Here is a 14,028-nt window from a genome sequence, read left to right on the forward strand (position 1 = left end):
CAGTGGGATGGAGAAAGGACCTGACCTGGAGGACAGACAACTGACTGCCCCACCTTGGGACAGAATCAGTCCTGGGGGACATGGTCCGTCAGGAGTGTGAAGGAAAGACAGTCAGGGAGGGTGGATGCAGGTGGACAGGGCTGGCCCAGGATGCAACGGGAGAGCCCAGGGCGGGCGTGAAGAAGGAGCTGCCTGCTGGCCGGCGTGGAACTGCAGGGCATCCCCCTGGCTGGGCCAGGTGCTGAGCAGCACACGGACCTGACTGCTCAGCCCCGAGGGTCAGGTACACCAGGGCACCCGGGAGAGGGGAGCCGGGGGAACGGCCCTGTGAGAGCAGCAAGGCCAGGGGCTGGGAATGGAGGGGCCCCTTGACAGCTGCAGGGCAGGCTGGGCTGAGCTGAGCACCCTGGGGGTGAGGCTGTGCTGTGTGGTGTCACCGGACCAGATGGAAGGGGGACCAGGGGGACCTTAGCAGGTGGCCCTCCATGCTGACCCGAGCTGCTGCCTGAAGCCCAGCACAGCCTCCCTCACAGGCTCCCTGCCTTCCCCCTCCCCCAGGTGCTTACAGCCAGAGCTGCAGAAGCGACCAGGACACTGGTTTTAATGGAGAGGCTGTGACGCCCACGGGCGCTTGACATACAGAGCGGAGGGTGCGTGCCTCCTTGTGGCCTGTTTGCACCACAGCGGCCGGGAGCCCAGCCGCCAGCCAGGCGAGGTCTTCAGACGCTGCCGTTCCTCCCCTCTCGTGTCTGTTAATCCCAGTCCCGCCGGAAGGCGCGCAGGCTGGAGGGGAGACGTGGGAGTAGGGGGGGCGCTCTGCAGTGCAGGGGCGTATGCTGAGAGGCCGGCGGGCGGGCCTGGAGGACGGAGCCGGCAGGGCACCCGGAGCACAGCTTGGCCAGCTGCCTGTGGGACAGAGAGGCAGCAGCCCTCAGTTCCCAGGCCTTCTCACCCCGGCACCCAGGCTGGACTGCTGTCCACAGGGGCTCCTATGAGCCTCAGCTCTCCCCCCTCACACCGCTCCTCCCCACGGGGCTCCTCGCGCCCGCTGGCCTGGGCATCCTTCCACGTGTGGCTAGTCCCCACCTCTGAGCTCTGGCTGCACCATCAGCCCCCGACACGCCCCCCTGCGTCTGCAATCCCATCACGTCCTCGGAGAGCTTGCCCCTCCACGAGGCTTCTCAGACGGACAGGGCTATCGGACAGACCCTGCCCCGTTGCGTGTGCCCTCCGCACGCCCACAGAGGGCTTCACGTGTCCTAACTTGGCTGCTTTCTCCAGCAGCTTCCTCGGAGAGTGGGTGGCCTTGTCTCCTCTGAATGGAAGCCCCCCGACCAGTGCTGGGCACTTTGCAGGATTCCCCAGGAGGCAGTTAAAAGTGCTTTAGACTTTTGGAAAGTCAGAGCTGGAAGGCCTTGGGGGTCATGGAATCCAGGGGTCCTAAGCTCTGTCATCAGAGTCACCCAGGGGCTGATCCCACCCCAGAGTCTCGGATCCAGCAGGCCTGGGAGGGGCCAGATCATCTGCACCGCAGGTGATACACCTGGGGGATCACGGAGCTGATGCAATCCCAATGCTGCAGGTGAGGGAGTGAAGGGCCCCGATGCAGGAATGATGTGCCCCCCAGGTCCTCGGGGGGACCAGGACTGAGCCACCTCAGGGCTCCTCTCCCCCGACCGCCCTGCCCAGCCTGCCAGCCGCTGTCCTGGGGTCCCTGCTCCCTGTAAACTGGGGCCAGGGAGCGGGGAGCTGGCTCTGGTACCTCTACTGGGAGGTCGGGGACTTAGCAGCATCAAACATCTTCTTGCGGCCCTCCATCCCGGACATGGCCTCTACGTTCTTCCTCCAGTCGCCCACCTCCACGGGCCGCTCCTGTGGGCGGCCACACAGGGGACACTTAGCGCCAGGCCCTCCCTGCGCAGGGGCAGCTGGGGGATGGGAAGTCAGCCTCCCCTAAAAGGTGGGACATCCCGGCCCTCCTTCTCCCAGAACAGGGTGGTGAGGCCTCCCCGGGTCTCCCAGGGGTCCTGGAACGTTCTGCCAGCTGGCGGGGCTCCTGCGGGGGCTGCAGGGCTGGCCGAGGCCGCGTCGGGTGAGGTCGGGGGCTCACCTTCTCCGTGTCCTCCTTCTTCACAGACTTGAGGTTGGCACGCAGGTCCATGGACACTTTGTGCTTGGAGCCCAGCAGGGCGCGCAGCATGGCGTCGGCCGAGACGCGGACGCGCCGCAGCGGGGGGCGCTTGAACTTCCCGCGCAGGTCCAGCACCTTGAGCTTCAGGTCCTTGATCTGCGGGGAGGGGGCAGCTCAGGGCTCCGGGCCCCAGCCAGGCCCCACTTCTCCGGGCTCCAGGCCAGGCCCTCGGGGACGCCCAGACCCACTATCTGTCACCTTGCAAACAGCCACCTCTGTTCTATCCTATTCTGTTGGTACAGGGGTGAGTGGGACTCGGAGAGGGAGCTCCGTTAGCCGTGGCGGCCGTGGCGGCCATGGAGGGAAGAGACAGAAGTGTCATTCGGAAGCCCTGTTTGCAGTGGGGCGGGCCACTTCCTCTGATTCCTGCTTCTAACCAGTCCCTTCCCAGTGAGCCTTCAGAGCAGCTCATTGAGGGCACAGCCCTGGCCCAGCAGGATGGATAAACCCCATGTCCGAGCCCCCTGGGCGATTTCCAGGGTGCAACCTCAGGAGGAAATTCTGGGGGGATCCGTGAACCCACAGACCGTCATTCCTGCTGGGGAGAAGTGGGAAGGAGGGAAGTGGCTCCAGTCCCTCCCCACGCCTCTGCTGGAACAGGTGCCCACTCCAGCAGCAGGAACCCTGTCCCTCTGCATTCTGCCCACCGCGCTAGAGCTGGGTCTGGGTGGAGCTGACACCCTGCGCCCCATGCCAGGGGAGCGCTGAGTGACTGGAGTCAGGGTCAGAGGCCAGGCCCATCCCAGGTCCACTGCTGTGTGATCTGGGCCGAGTTTCTCAGCCTCTCTGAACTCAGTGTCCTCATCTGTCAGGTGCAGATAAAAGCACCCACTTCGTCCACAGGCGTGCAAGGAGGATCAAAGGGACAATGCACATGAAAGCCGTTTGCAAGGTAAGGTGGTATTAACAGGCTATGATTATTTGTGTGGGTGAATAAAAGGGGCGGCTTCTCTTCCACTGAAGAGCCCACCTTATAGGTTGGAGGAAGTCTGTGCTTTTCATCTGTGTGAAAAGCATCACCTTCTCTCTGCCCAACTCCAGCCCTGGGGGATGGAGTGCAGGGACCAGAGCTTCCTAAGTGCCACTCCCCAGACCCGGCAGTGGGAGGGGGACCTGGTCCACAACTGCCACGTCAATGCCCACCCGACACCCCCAGACATCACCCGCCACCCACCTGACCTGCACCGGCTGCGCCCACCTCCCCAGACACCACCCTGTCCCACCCAGCCAGCCTGCTGCAGCTGTGCCCCTGCCACCCCCCAGCCCCGGCTCACCTCCCTGGTGTTGTGCAGGCACTTGGCCTCGATGTCGTATCTCTCCTCGTCCACCACCTCCACCTTGGCGTGCAGGTCCCGGCACAGGTCCTGGGGAAGCAGGGGAGTCAGGAAGGGAGATGAGGGAGCCGCTCAGCCCCCAGCCCCCCTTTTCCACCTCCCAGCCGGGTGCCCGGCCCCTCCTCCACCTCGGCAAGACCTGAGCTGTGGAAGGGGCTGATGGACCCCTTCGCTCTGAGTGGAAGTCCTTTGTTTTCCTTTCCGAATGTACTTATCACTAAAAAGTTTTCTTATGATAAAAAGAATGTAAGTTAATTGTAGAAATTTTGAAAATTACATATTAAGCAAAAATACTAAAATAAGGGGACTTCCCTAGCGGTCCAGTGATTAAGACTCTGTGCTCCCAATGCAGGGGACACGGGTTCGATGGAGCTAAGATCCCACATGCCGCACGGTGCAGCCTAAACAAACAAACAAAATAAAAACTACTACTACTAATAAAATAGGAATAATTGGTGATAATAATGATTATTATTTAATTAATAGTTAAATAGGAATTATTACCACCAGGCAGTAATAACATAAGTTACCGCCTGGAGGTAACCATTGGTGACATGTTGGTCTACAAATGGTGGGACTTCCCTGGTGGTCCAGTGGGTAAGACTCCGAGCTCCCAATGCAGGGGGCCTGGGTTCCATCCCTGGTTGGGGAACTAGATCCTGCATGCCACAACTAAGAAGTCTGCATGCCACAACTAAGACCTGGCACACCCAAAATAAGTAAGTAAATATCTTTTTAAAAAAATGGTCCCTGACTTACGATGGTTCAGCTTATGATTTTTTTGCCTTTATGATGGTGAGAAAGCAATACAAATTCAGTAGAAACCGTACTTGGAATTTTGAATTTTAATCCTTCCCAGGCTAGTGATGTTCAGTGCTGGGCAGCCCGGCCCCAGCTCCTGGGCAGCCCCGCGCTCACGAGGGTGACCACCGACACACTTAAAACCATTCTGTACCAGACAACCATCTGCTTTTTCATCTTCAGTAAATTACACGAGATATTCATCTCTTTATTATAAAATAGGCTTTGTGTTAGTTGATTTCGCCCAACTTTCAGCTACCGTGAGTGGTCCTCACGTGGTTAAGCTGGGCCAGGTGTGCTGTGATGTGCGGTGGGCGAGGTGTAGACAGTGCACTTTGGACCTACGATAGTTTCACCTGGCGATGGGTTTCTTGGGACATAACCCCATCGTAAGTCAAAGGCGATCTGTATTTCCTTCCGGTCCCTTCACTCTGCAGTCACTGGTGTTTAAACTCTTACCAAAGTTATAAAAACATTAAAGGCCTATTTGCAGGGGAAGGACGGGCCAGTCTGGAGAAATGGGCCCTCCCAAGCGTTGCCCAGCTCCCCGCTCTGCACCGTCATGCTGGCCTGATACACGACCTGGCCCCTGCTCAGCACCCCACCCCCAAGCAAGCCCCTTCTCCCTGCTGAGGCTCCCTTCCCGCCTGTAAAATGGGACCCAACGCTGCAGCCCAGCCCGACCCCGCCACACGGGGTTGTGAAGACTCGTGAGGCCAGGTGGGGGAGGAGCCACTTGTAAAGGACAGAGCTCTGAGCCGAGCGGTCACCGGTCGGGAGCCCCTCCCCCTTGCTCACCTGCAGGGCGCTGAGCGACAGGCCTCGGGTCTGCAGCGCCGGGATGCGCTCCGCCAGGTAGCGCCTCTTCTCAGCCTCTCGCTCCTCGTGCTCCTGCTCCCAGCACTCCTTGGCCTTGGCCAGCATCAGGCTCTGCGCAGGACGGAGCCCGTGAGTGGGGCCCCTCGTCCCCCACCTGCCATCGGGGCTCGAAGGGAAGGCGGGCCCCCGACTGCGAGCCCAGCCCCGGAGGAGGCCCAGACCAGGCAACCCTGGGTGCCTGTGAACCAGGCGGCCGCCAGGAGCGGAGTGTGTGCGCGGCCACGTGAGACCAAACCCCGGGGGACCACACACAACCACACGCGCTCTTGGACCCCGGACCTTACTGTCCTTCAACCTTCCTCTTACCATTTCTCATCTTTTTGGGCCCCAGAGCTCCTAAGAAAGAACCTCTTACCAAAATAAACCAAGCCCTCTGCCCCCACCAGGGGTCCCACCCTGAAGTTGGTCCCACCTCCTGCCAAGCCCCGGGTAGGTGCCAGGACCAGAATTCTGGGTTCCCACCTGCTGACCACGGGCTCCGGGCTCCGGCCAGACTCCCTCTGCCGCCTCCTCCTCCATCCCCTCCTCCTCCATCCCCTCCTCCTCCATCCCCTCTCCTCCTCCTCCTCCTCCATCTCCTCCTCCTCCATCCCCTCCTCCTCCATCCCCTCTCCTCCTCCTCCTCCTCCATCCCTTCTCCTCACCCTCCTCCTCCTCCATCCCCTCCTTCTCCATCCCCTCTTCTCCTCCTCCTCCTCCTCCATCCCCTCCTCCTCCATCCCCTCTTCTCATCCTCCTCCTCCTCCATCCCCTCCTCTTCCATCCCCTCTTCTCATCCTCCTCCTCCTCCATCCCCTCCTCCTCCATCCCCTCCTCCTCCATCCCCTCCTCCTCCATCCCTTCTCCTCATCCTCCTCCTCCTCCCCACTCTGGTCTCCCTCCTCCTTGACCTCCCATGACCCTCCCCCCCAGAGGTGCACTGCAGCCCTCTGCCTCCCCGGACGCCTCCCCAGAGCCGGGACCCCGCTCACCTTCAGCAGGAGTTTGCGGGAGGCAGTAATCTTGGGTTTTCTCTGAGGAGAAAGAGGAGGAGAGACGGGTGAGGTGGAGGCTACAGAACCGGAAATCTGGACCAGGCCAGGATGAGTGCCAGCCTGTCACCATCCTTACCCAGAATCCTCGCCTCAGGGTCCCTTAAAAGCTCATCTTGTGATTTCACCCCTCAGATTCAGAGACTCAGCTCCCTGACCGAGGGGCTGAATCCTGCAAGACACTGTGGGTCACGGGGTCTGGGCACCCCCTTCCTCATCTGTGAGTCAGGATGCTGAGACCCACCTTACCCGGTCCACAGAGGGACTAGAGACAGAATGAGATCGTGGGTGAGCACCAACTTCGAGCAGCGTGGATGAGGCACGCGGCTTGGCGCTCTGGGGCCATGTTGTGTCACGTCAGAGAGGTAGGCCGCGAGTTCCCTCAATAAAGAAGCTTATCTCTTTAGACGTCAAAACTTTTCTTGATGTCAACACAATCCGTATAAATTGCTCTCAGTTATGAAAACAATATCTTCTCTTCTTATTAGAGATGCTTGACATCTCTTGCTGACTAGATACGTCCTAATAGGTCTTGGCCCTGTGGCAGCGTCCCCCAGGGAAGCGAGAGGGGGACTGTTCCATCCCTAACTCCGAGGGCTCCTGTCTCCTCCTGGACACAGGCGGTCACTTCTCGTGCGACTGGTGACCGCCCCCGCCCCCGCCCCCCCACCACCACCTGCAGCTACTCTGCTGAGCCCCGGCCACAGCTTGGGTTTGCTATTCTTGTGTGTAAAGTAGAAGCAATCAGCTTTGAGCCGTCCCTGTGGGAGACAATGAAGGGGCTTTCGTGCCTGGAACATGCTTCTAATCCAGCTCTTCAGGCTGGTCCGTCTTTTCCTCTCCGAAAGCCAAGGGTTTTGCTGTGTGTCCGGTCCGCGTGGTTGCGAGGGAATGGCCTGTTGCTATGGTCATCACCAGCGTCACCAGCCGCGGTTTACGCTGTCATGCACCCAGGGAAATGTTTCACCGTCTCCCCACCACCGGGGGAGACTTTGGCCACCTCGTTCACCATCAGTCACCAGGGACTCACTTTCATATGAGCCTCAGTGAAACTTAGAGATTCACACGACGATGGAAAAACAGAATCTCTCTCCGCTGAGTGTCCCCTCCATCCGTGCTGCTGATTCCCAGCCTGCCAGCCCTGAGTCCACAGCTCCCCAGCTGCAGTCCCCACCCCGGGCGGGGCGGGACCCAGGCTGTGTGTGTCCTCAGCAGCCTAAACAGACCTGGGCTGTACCGGGGGCAGGGATGTCTAAGACCTGAGGGGAGGGCAAGGATCCTCTTGCTACTCCCTCAGTGTCCAGGTAGTGGGCAGGGGTGGAATAACCCAAGGATGATCCCCTCCCACCTTTCCAATGTAGATATGCAAGGACAGGACGGACCCCAGAGCTGGACGCGCTCTCACACCCGGTGAGGGAGAACTGCTCAGTGGTCAGCATGGGTGCAGGGTCACACCGCCTCTGTCTGGTCCCAGCCCCAGGACCACCTTCCAGGGACGTGATGCACTGGGGCGCCCCCTCCCTGGACCTTGAGGAGCCCCACGTCCAGAATGTTCCCCCAAGGTTTATATCCTCCAGGGAATTTGCTCAGCCACTGAGCACCCCTCCCCAGGCCTTGACCCAAGCTCTCTGTCCTCAAATGCCCACCCTACCGTCACCTGTCTAACGTCCGCCAGGACAGAGACACCCCCAGTCTTACTCACCTCGCTGCAGCCATCCATCACAGGAAGGCCAGGGTGGGCGGGGGGCGGGGGGGAGAGCAGAAGACAGAGTGAGTGTGAACAAGGCATAGCATCCATGCGACAGCAGACCCTGTGGACAGGCTGGGGGAGGGGCGCGGTGACAGCACACCAGAAGGAAAGCAGACATCGTGCAGGGGCACCAGTCCGAGGACAAGCAGAATAGAGTAGAAACCCTCAGGCCCCGTGGGCTACTGGAGGCGCTTTTGGGAAACACCAGCCATTGTACACTGGGGAGGATGGAAACCTCAAGGTGGGGTCCTAGGCTGTGAAAACTTCCTTCCCCGGGCGAGTAGGTACCTCCCCAAAGCTTGCTTGTTCATCTACTGGGTAATGTTAAATCATGGCCTGGGGCTTGTGATCCATCCATTTGATCAGTGCAAACAAACTCTGAGACACAGGCCCAGAGGGTCTTCCGGCAACAAACTGGGAGCCAGTTCTGCTCAAAGCCTGGGAGGACACGTGGACCCTGGGGACCCCGGCTCTCAGGACTGTGCCTGTTTTAGGATCTGGTCTCCCGGGGAACTGCTTCAGGGACCGAACAGATGGTCTGAAATCTGCAGCAACGGGACATGCCTTCCTGGACCCCGGGGCGGGGCGGGGGTGCGGGGAGGTGGGGAGGCAATACTACTTACACTTCCGGCATGGCGGCGGTGGGGCGGCACCTGGGGCGGAAGGAACCATGGATGAGGGAGAGTTAGAGTTCCTGCCCTCACCCCGACCTGGCTGGGCCGTGGGGCTGTGTCAGCCGCCCAGCCTGCGAGAGAAGGTCCGATAGCAGAAAGGAGAAATCAGACATATCACCTTCCAGTGGGTCAGGATGGGGTAAATACTTGTCCATTTACTCTTTTTTCTCTCCATTCATTTACTCATTCATTCACAGGGGAGAGAAACCTTACAAAGGCAAAGAAACAAGATGAGAATCAAAAGTGGTTCTGCTGGGCAGGTGTGTAGGACCAGGATCTGCAAACTACAGCCCACAGGCCAGGACTGGACTGTTTGCTCAAAAGACTGTAAAGCAAAGAAGAATATGCGACAGAACCTTATGTAACCTGCAAAGCCTAAAATATTTCCTATCTGGCCCTTCCCAGGAAACGTTTGCCAACACCTGTGGGGAACAGAATGGAATACACAGGAAATGCGTTTGGAGTTGGGGGGGGTGGGTGCTCGCTTACAGGGCCTCGAATGACAGGGTGAGACAGACTGTCCTGTGGGCAGTGGGTGGTCATGAAGGTCTCGGAGAGGGCAGGGTCTGGAATAGTGAGCACAGGCCACAGGAAGCCACCACATGGCACACCTCCAGGGGGCGCCATTCACATGGATGGTGATGAGCTGGGACAGGTCCGTGAGGGGGCCCTGCAGGGGGGTCAGGCCAGGAGTCAGGGCAAAACCCTGTGTCCCACTCTGGTCTTCACCCTAGCCCTCTCCGGGCCAGCTTTTCCCTCTGCAAAATCAGGGGTTAGAGAACTTGTTTTCCATTTAATATTTGGTTCTTGAACCCTTTGTTCAAAGCAAGTCCAATCAATAGAGCGGCTGGCCCTGGTGGAAGGGGGGTTAGCCCAGGACCCCCCTGCTCCTCCATGAGGTCCTCTGCCCGTGGAGCACAGCATGAAGCCCCCTGACCTGGGACCCTGGGACCCCTTTCAGTCCGAGAGTCTGGGGCTCAGACCGAGGAGGGGGTCCTCGAGCCGTAGAGGGGGAAGCTCCACAGCCAGACCTGACCACCCTCTGGCCCGGGCTGGACAGAGAGCGTTCCAGTGGAGGCGGTGGGCACTGTGCAAACGACACGGGGAGGGAGGGGCACGGCTGCGGTGGGAGCCGGTGTGCAGGGCGGTCGGGAGCCCCGAGCTGGGTTATGAAGTGAAGGATCAGGGAGGGGATGGGGCCAGGGGAGGGCTGAGCACAGGGTCAGGAGTTTGGATCTGGTCCAGAACCCGGTGTGGGTAGGGGAAGGCTGACCCTGAAGGACACGTGCAAAGTGGCCACCGTTGCCTCCGCCTCTGCCTCGATTCCGCCCTTTCCCCTCGTGCCCAGGAAGCCTGGGTGGGGCTCAGCCACCCCTCCTGAATCTCCCAACCGAAAGCCTTAACCACGCCCCATCTGCCGCTGCCTCGGGGGTGGGGGGAGGGCGAGGCCCGGGTGGAGGGAGTGTGACCCAGAGCTTCAGCTGTCACCCTGGGGCACAGAGGGGAGTAGAAACAGTCCACACATTCCCGAGATGCTTGGCTGCAATTAGATTTTATCGCCAGCTGTTTATTCTAGGGCCGCACTCCTCTGAAGACACCGAGGCGGTCCAGAGAGGAGGGGCGGCTGGGGAAGAGCCCTCCCCACCCCGGGCCCACCTTCTGTCACCAGCCCACGCAGCACGGTCCCCGGGGGCACAGATCTCACTGCGGAGGGACTCGGCGGGGGGGGGGGGGGGGGGGGGTGTGTGTCCGGCCGTGTCCACACCCCCTAGACAGCCACTACCTGTCCGGCCAGGCCAGGCGTCCTGCCAAGCTCCGGGCCCGCCCCCGGCCCGCCCGCTGACAATCACCAGGCCAAGGGGTCCCAGCCTTGCACTGACACCCACCAGATGGGACCCCTCGACAGGTCCCCTGGAAGACAAGCAGAGACAAGATAAGAACTCAGGATGGAGCCGGCAGCTCAGAGGGTGGGAGAGCCGCGCTCCCGGCCCCCAAACAGCAGGAGGGAGATAACGGGACCCACAGTGGGAGGTGGGGGTCCCTGGGCTGCCCTCCCCCAGGCCCCATGGGTGGGACAGAAGGCCAGCCAGGCCGTGAGACCGAGACTGAGGCTATGTGTGGGTCTGTGTGTGTAAGTGTGAGTGTGTACGTGACTGTGCGTGAGCAGGGAAAGGACCACAAGTTTCTACTCAGGCTTGTGTTCCTCCCCCGGATCGCCCGCACCCCCGATCTTGGACCTCAGTTCAAGGGCATCCGGTCCTCCCTGACTGGCTGCTGACAAGGCTTGTGCTCCCAAGGCTGCAGTTGTGGGACCCCCCAGCACCCTGAGCTCTGAACAGGAAAGCCCGCCCACAGCTGCTGGGGACAGTCTCCGGTCCCGCCCCCTGTTAGAGAGCCCACCCCCACCCCCCAACCCCCCCAACCCCACCCTCCCGCCTCGGGTCCTCACTGATGTGCTCACAGGCTCTCGAGCTCCCACCCCAGTGCTGTCCCCCTGCCTTCCCCCAAGAGCCCCCTTCCGCGCCAGAGCCAGGAGGCTGGCTGGCGCTCTGCCCGCACCTGCTCTGTCCACTGTGCAGACAGCAAAGGGCGCCAAGCGAGTTGTCAAAGACAAAGAACAAAGAGGCAGGAGGCTTCCTTGGTCGGTGGCGGCGGGCGTAGGTGCAGCCTTCCAGCCCCCGAGTCCTGCCCCCACTCCTTCCTTCTCCTCCGACCCGGGCGTCGCCCCCTGCGCTGCTCACCAAGCTCCCCCTCGACTTCCAAACGCAGCCCCTCTGCCCCCTCTGGTCCCCAACGCGCCCCTCTCCCTCCTGGGATGGCTGGGCTGCGGTGTGAAAACAGTCCTCGAGGCTCTGCCGGGGGCTCCCTGGGCAGCCTGGAAAATCCTGCTCACGGCTCCAAACGGGCAAGGGGCTCACCTCCAGCCACAGTCTTGCAGGGCAGAGGCCGCCCTACGGGACTAAATGCTGCGGACTGTCTTAGGACCGTCCACCAACAAACCCAGTGGCACAGGCGAGACCGTCTTCTTCGCCATCCGAGCCCTCGCTTGCTCCTGAGTCCGGAGCACCACCTCCACTGCCCGGGCGGTGGACACTCACCTTCCTGGGTCTCCGTGGGTGAGATGGTCTCGCCTTGCAGTTGACTGCAGACTGTGGGGGGAAAGCGGAGGGGAAGCTATGAAAACTACAGCCCACAGCAACTGGCGGCTAAAAATAGAACAGACACGCCGCCCCTCCCGCCTCCCCGCTCCCCCCCCCCCGCCCCCCGCCCACCACACACACACCTCGCGAAGGGGACACCGCAGCACGAACAGCAGCAGGCGGGCTTGAAGACACACGTGTCCCAGGCTCAGGAGACACGGAGCCTGTGCACACAGCGGCCACCGCCTAGGAGACGGCAGCCCCGGAAAGGGGGAATGGACAGCAGACCAGACGGGGCTCCAAGCAGGGATGGGGCCAGGGCACCGGGAGGCCCGGGGGAAGGGGAGCCGTCTCGCTGACCCTGCATCTCTCGCAAGGGAATGTGGAAACCAGGCCCCACAGCCCAGGCTCCAACAGGGCAAAAGGCTTGACATTCGGGCACCTTCTGAGGCTCTGGCACACGTGGGCCAGGAAGGCGCCTGGACCTGGGGGTGATGTAAACAGTGCCGAGGGGGTCCAGTGAGGGTCCTGGGGCTGAGCTGACCTTCAAGTTCGTGGAGTCTCAGGGTCCACAGATGCTCTGCACCCTCTCCTGGTGGGTTTCCCAGGTTCCAAACGGCGCCCCACACCCCCGTGCCTGGAACTTGGTGAAACTAACTCCCTCTCTCCCCTGACCCACCCTCTGTCACCAGCCACATGCCAACAGCATCCAGGGGGCTGGTGTGCAGGGGCTACACCTGTTTACTGGCTATTTTTAGGATGATGGATGAACACCTAATACCCACCCTATGGTCAGAGAAAGACAATGCCTGCTATGTTAATCCAGTGGCTATTATTGTTGGTCATCTCATGGGCCGGGAGCCCAGGCTGGGGCAGGACAAGCAGGACGCTGACCGCTCTCGGAGGCCAGGAAAGGCCTTGCCAGCAGCAAGAGGCTGGGGAGCTCTAGCCAAGCGTCAGTCGGGTGGGAACAGAGCTGGTGGACAGGGGTGTCCTCAGGGGACATACCCAAGTGCCATGGAGGGGTAGAGGCCCCTCCCTCTGGGCCAGCAGAAGTTGCTCTGATTTGGCTTTGGTCAGGTCACCTTTGGGAAGCCTCCATGCAAGAAGGCTGCCAGGGAGAGAGAACGGGGTCTGGGGGGTTATATGGGGGGGCGGGGGGCGGTACAGGATTCCAGGTGGAGGGGCTGGGATGGAAACCAGAGGAGCAGCTGGGGATCCGAGAAGGAATCTAGGGGCTGGGGATGAGTCTGTGGGAGTTTATTGCATTGGTTTATTTGGGGGGTGCTCCCGATTCATCAGGTCCGGGGTGGAGCCTGGAAGTTTGCATTTCTAACAAGGTCTCGGTGATATTGCTGCGGCTGCTGGTCTGGGGACCACACTTGAAGAACCCCTGTAGGTAAACCAAGTCGGCACCCCCAACCTCACCCCCAGGCAGACTCCACCCTGGGGCTGGAAGTCTGGACTTCAGCCTGTGCTGCCCGCCTGCCCCCCGCCACAGAGCCCGTGAGCCGGGCACAGACAGCCCAGCCAAGGCCTGCCCTGACCCATCTCCTGCCTTTGCCCCGGACTCTCCAAACCCTGAACTCTGGGGGCGCCCACACTCCCCGCCATCGTTTACTCGTTGATCCCTTCCTCATACCTGCGGGAGGCGCCCTGCATCCCAGGCACTGACCCAGGCCTGGGGTTCCATAGCAAGCCTGGGACCCTGCCCCACTGCCGCCGGGCCTAGAGGGTGTTCTTGGGTGCTCTGACACCCCCCTCACCGCTTTCACTCTGGTCCTCCTTCCCAGAAATGATTTTCGTCTTCGTCAGAGGGACGAACTTAGTCCCAGAGCTAAGAGGGGAGGGTGAGTCAGTGGGGACAGAGTTCCAGCCTCCCTGGCACCAAATCTGTGTCTCCTGCCCGGGGGCCCCGAGGTGAGGCCCGTGTGCCCAGCGGCCATTCCACACGTCCCCTCGGCCCCTGTCCCTCCTCTGGTCACCACGGCACAGAAAATGGCATAGCCACGCCCAGGCGTCAGACCAGAAACCCGAGGGCCATCCCCCGCCCCCGCCCCACGGTCAGCGGAGCTCCGAGTTCTGCCCTGCTCCCTGCCTGGAGCCCCCCATCTGCCCTCTGCCGTCTGCTCAGCCATCCCGCTTTGCCAACTTCATTGCAGCCTCTCCGGGAACCCGCGCCGCCTGAACCATCCTCCTAAAATGAGGACACGGCCCCGTCCCCAATT

The 14,028-nt window shown here is 61.1% G+C and overlaps 1 protein-coding gene across 1 annotated transcript; it reads right to left on the reverse strand.

Moving 5' to 3' along the window:
* Positions 1-584: 584 nt before the first annotated feature.
* Positions 585-11,797, reverse strand: TNNI1 (troponin I1, slow skeletal type). The gene is made up of 8 exons (XM_068538588.1): positions 11,759-11,797; positions 8,610-8,639; positions 6,177-6,218; positions 5,125-5,256; positions 3,466-3,555; positions 2,111-2,287; positions 1,763-1,872; positions 585-906 (listed from the first exon to the last, which is right to left on the reverse strand). The coding sequence occupies exons 4-7, from the start codon at positions 5,248-5,250 to the stop codon at positions 1,765-1,767; spliced, it is 501 nt and encodes a 166-aa protein (XP_068394689.1). The 5' UTR covers positions 5,251-5,256; positions 6,177-6,218; positions 8,610-8,639; positions 11,759-11,797; the 3' UTR covers positions 585-906; positions 1,763-1,764.
* Positions 11,798-14,028: the final 2,231 nt, after the last annotated feature.

This window comes from Eschrichtius robustus, chromosome 3, assembly GCF_028021215.1.
Source record: "Eschrichtius robustus isolate mEscRob2 chromosome 3, mEscRob2.pri, whole genome shotgun sequence".
In the NCBI taxonomy this organism is placed as follows: Eukaryota; Metazoa; Chordata; class Mammalia; order Artiodactyla; family Eschrichtiidae; genus Eschrichtius; species Eschrichtius robustus.

What these genes read in the sequence shown, in the direction of transcription:
- TNNI1 (XM_068538588.1), bottom strand. Translation starts at nt 5,250, where the DNA reads ATGCTGGCCAAGGCCAAGGAGTGCTGGGAGCAGGAGCACGAGGAGCGA. An exon ending in TGTCGCTCAGCGCCCTGCAG is followed by an intron (nt 3,556 to 5,124) that starts GTGAGCAAGGGG and finishes CTGCTTCCCCAG; the next exon opens with GACCTGTGCCGGGACCTGCA. An exon ending in AGAAGGAGGACACGGAGAAG is followed by an intron (nt 1,873 to 2,110) that starts GTGAGCCCCCGA and finishes GGCCGCCCACAG; the next exon opens with GAGCGGCCCGTGGAGGTGGG.